At 40.4% G+C, this 4208-nt stretch overlaps 1 protein-coding gene across 1 annotated transcript; it reads left to right on the forward strand.

Moving 5' to 3' along the window:
- Positions 1 to 2279: 2279 nt before the first annotated feature.
- On the forward strand, positions 2280 to 3912 carry LOC119429257 (the record flags this gene model as incomplete). The annotated part of the gene is made up of 4 exons (XM_037696926.1): positions 2280 to 2389; positions 2649 to 2973; positions 3266 to 3473; positions 3655 to 3912. Coding segments are annotated over exons 1-4 (901 nt in total), but the record flags the coding sequence as incomplete, so codon positions are not given.
- Between the last annotated feature and the right edge of the window lie 296 nt (positions 3913 to 4208).

A 4208-nucleotide genomic window follows, 5' to 3' on the forward strand; every position in this document is an offset into this window, starting at 1 on the left:
GAGATTAGAGGATGACATTTTTTCGGGAGTACTGCCGGTCACGTGAATCTGGCCGGATTCCGGCGGGACCGGAGTCAACTTTATTATAACTCCCGTTATCGGGACCGGACAGGACGAAAACTTAACGGGAGCAGACGGGAGCGGGAGCCAACATAGGACAAAAAAAGAAATAGGCAAAAAAAAAAAAAAAAATTTCAGACAGGCGGCTGCGCCAACAGCTTCCGGCGCCTTTTCTAGCAGCTACTTCCGGCCGCCTTTTCCAACCTCTTTGTTTACTGTGTCAACCAACATCATGGAGGGAGCATACGCCAGCGGAGAAACCGAGAGGGTAAAAAATATTTTGCAACGCAAAGTTAGGAATAATGACGCATCTGTTAGGTTAACAGAACTGTCAGGGAAGGCGCTAATAGTTCAGAACTTTATGAGAGTCGAGTGTGACGGTGTGAAGACGCTCTACGCTGCTTGCAAAACATGCTCAGTTATAATAAAGTACGTCACTGACTCAGAGACGAGCGGTCTGAAGAGGCACACTTGCAAGGCTAATTTCGGAACGAATCAGCCAAGCATTTCTTCATTCATTAAACGAAAAGTACCGTCGGGAGTCAAGTCTCGTATGACCAACAAAATAGCCCGCATGTGTGGCGTAGATTTGAGACCATTTGCTGTAGAAGATGGGAAAGGTTTCATCGACGTCATACAGGAGGCAATCGACATTGGAGCAAAGTATGGAAACAACGCTGAGGCACAAGACATACTGCCATGTGGACGCACGGTCTCTCGTCATGTTCAAGGAGAATATGATCAAATTAAAAAAAATGGTCATGGAAGAGCTCCATCAGGTATGTCTGTCACGCTGCACTATTTTATAATACAGTACAAACATTTTACCTTGACATCATGCTATAATTATAGATTTCCTAACACTAAATCTGTGTTTTCTCCTCCTTTTAAACTGCTTAATCTCTCAACTATAAATTAGTCATCTGTTTTACATGTAATATACTTTGAGAGCTAATAACAATATACGTAATTCCTTTGGTGCAGACTAGAGACCATGCAATCACGACAGACCTTTGGACAGAGGAGAGGACAAACACACACTACATCACCGTTACAGTCCATTACATCTTGGATGGGAAGATGGTGAACCGTATTCTGGCCACAAGGGAGATGGAGGGTGTCAAATCTAATGAACACATCAGAGGGACTGTGGAGAAAATCCTTCAGGTATCTCACACTCAAATGAGATAATTATCTTTATTTACATGCCATATTAGCTTTGTAGAGGTCTAGTATAGAGCTGTATGAATGGGTAAATGAGGCACAGATTGTAGTGTAAAGCGCTTTGAGTGTCTTGAAATAAGACAGAAAGGCGCTATATAAGTACAGTCCATATGCAATAAATATTGCCAATTAATTCGTAAAATTGGGAAAAGTATGAGAACATGGTGCAGCAATAACAAGAACATGTCACAGAAGGAACAATAGAAAAGACAAATATATATATTTTTCATTCAACCTTTACAGGCTAACCTCATTGAGTCACGAGGACTCGTTTTCAAGAGACCTGTTCCAATCCAGACAGACAGAACATATAAAGTACAGACAACAATAACAGAGAACAATAATAACGATAAACTACAGTAAAAATGCTGTAAAAATACAGTTAAAATAAAAGTTGTGTCTAAAACAATAAATCAGGGTGCCATAAAAAATGTAAAATACTAAAAACAAGAATTGCTTTGAGATTTTTATTGACATTAAGAAATGTTTAAAACCCCTCACAATAAATTAAGGTGGACAACTTCAGTTCCTGCTGAAAGGTGTTCCAGGTTGCAGGAGCAGACTAACCTGGAATATAACTAAGTGCATCAGTAAGCGTGTGTCACGGTCCTTCGCTGTACATCAGTCTGTGCCGTGGTAGGCAGCAACTTAGGCAGATTACCATAGTATTTTACCTTAATTGCAGATGGAGTTTTCCTTCATTTGATACACAACACATGTGGAATATATGTAATATGTTTTGTCCTAATGTAGTACTATAAATTTATTGAAAAGTGCTTCGTACAATTACATGACTGTTGATCAATCTGTTTAGTGATTATCATATGTCTGGTCTTCTTATTTGCTAAGTTTTTGGTTTGTCTTTGTTTTTTGTTTTTTTTTACCTAACAGGAATTTAGCATCCTGAGCAAGCACACTGTGTTTGTGACAGATAATGGCTCAAACATGATCGCTGCTTTCAAGGATTATGTGCGGCTCTCCATAATATCAACTTGATGTTAAAACACGTATTTAACCACTTGGATGAGGACAACCCAGTACACAGCAGCGTCATCAAGCTGTTTAAGGACGCAAAGACCCTGGTCACACATTTCAAAAGGGCAGGGTAAGATACATAAAATCTTGTCATCTCTGCCTGGTGAGGCTGCTTAAATAATCATAAAATATGATAAGTGAAATAAATAAAGAAAAATTGAGGTACTGTAATTTATAACTGCAAAGGTCACATTTTCTTGACTTAGTTTCAGTTGTAAAGCTCTTCTTTTTAATAAAATATTTTTTCCAAAAGAAAGGCCAATAAATTGCAATTTTTATAGTCCCTGTAACCCTATTTTGACTTGTGCACGGTCTTCTTTCAATTTTAGGTTACAAAAAGCACTGGACCAGTCACTGAAGCAGGCTGTGGAGACGAGGTGGAACACCAGACTTGCCATGCTCCAGTCAATAAATGATGCTCTCAAGTCTGGTAAGCTGCACGACATCCTGCTTCGCAGAAGCGAGCTCCGTTACCTCAACAACATAGACTGTGACCTTCTTGAGGATGTCATCCAGCTCCTGAAACCTTTTGATGAGGCTACCAGGCACCTCTCCATCCATCAGGCACCTACTCTTCACCTCGTCCTCCCAACCAAGGCAACCCTGCTGCAGGGTTTGTTGATCCAGGATGGAGATAGTGCAATTGTGAAAGAGGTAATTTAATACTTTGTTTATTTTTATTGTTTAGTTTGATCATTCAAGTAGTTAACAGGAGTTTGGCCCTATTCAGTAACAGTGATAAAGGCAAGAACAGAACTGAGTCTGATGTTGTCCAAAAGAAACATTGTACAAGTTAAATTTGAAATAAATTTAAAACTCCTCCATGCCTATAATAAAGCACAGTGCCTGTCCACCTGTGAAATTTTTATATCCCGTAATAATGATGTTGCATACATCATTATCATATCACTGCATGTGTCATCATGTGATTTCACTCCTCCTCTAGCTGAAAGAGAAGTTGGCCCAGGCAGTGGAGTTGAAATTCAAAATCCACCTGTACCATAAGCTAGCCACAGCTCTCTCTCCTAGCCTGAGGAGTTTCTTGAGGAAAACGCTCTCCGGTCAGGAGTATGAGGAGGTCATCAACACCCTGGCAGCACTCACAGAAACAGCAGGGACAGAGGAGAGAGCGAGAAGCCTTGAGAAGAAACAGGGTGAGTAAAACTAGCATCGACAGAGCACTCACAGCAATTCTAAAATGTAATAACAACATTTCTTCCTATAATTTATTTAGAGGCATTCATTCACACACACGTCTGTATAATCTAATAGGTAATGTCCAATACAGGTAATGTTCTATAAGAATCTCTTTTTTTGTGTTTTTTCTCTCCAAAGGTCCACCCCGAGAGGCAGTTCCCAGTCCCACAGAGGTGCACGACTTCTTTTCCTTTTGTGTTGAAAAGCAGCAACAGGAGGGGGACAGTGGTGGTATTTCAGAGTCATGGGGCCGCCAGTTTGTGGTACAGTACATGAGTGACTCTAAGTTGACAGGCTTCCAGTCTCTGCTCAACTTCTGGCATGAGAGGTCTGGTGGGCTAGTGCCAGTTGCCAAGAGGCTGCTAGCAATACCAGCAACAAGCACTCCTTCTGAGCGTAGGTTCAGTGTTGCTGGGAGACTGATTGAGGAGAGGCGTTCCACCCTCAATCCAGAAAATGTAGATGAACTTTTGTTCCTACATAGCAATTTATAATGACAACTATTCATATGTGCTGAAGAGTGTAGATGAACAGATGCTCAGATATATTCATCAATTAACACGGATTCCTCATTTTTCTGAACTGAATAAAACGTGCATTGAATTTAATGAAATGCAAACGTGAGACGTCATTTATCTTTGACCCATCAAAATGAATGCGGTCATTTATTTACAGAATCAAAGTTTAACATC

Source organism: Nematolebias whitei, unplaced genomic scaffold (genome assembly GCF_014905685.2).
Source record: "Nematolebias whitei isolate Nwh7 unplaced genomic scaffold, NemWhi1 Nwh_scaf_218, whole genome shotgun sequence".
Lineage (NCBI taxonomy): Eukaryota > Metazoa > Chordata > Actinopteri > Cyprinodontiformes > Rivulidae > Nematolebias > Nematolebias whitei.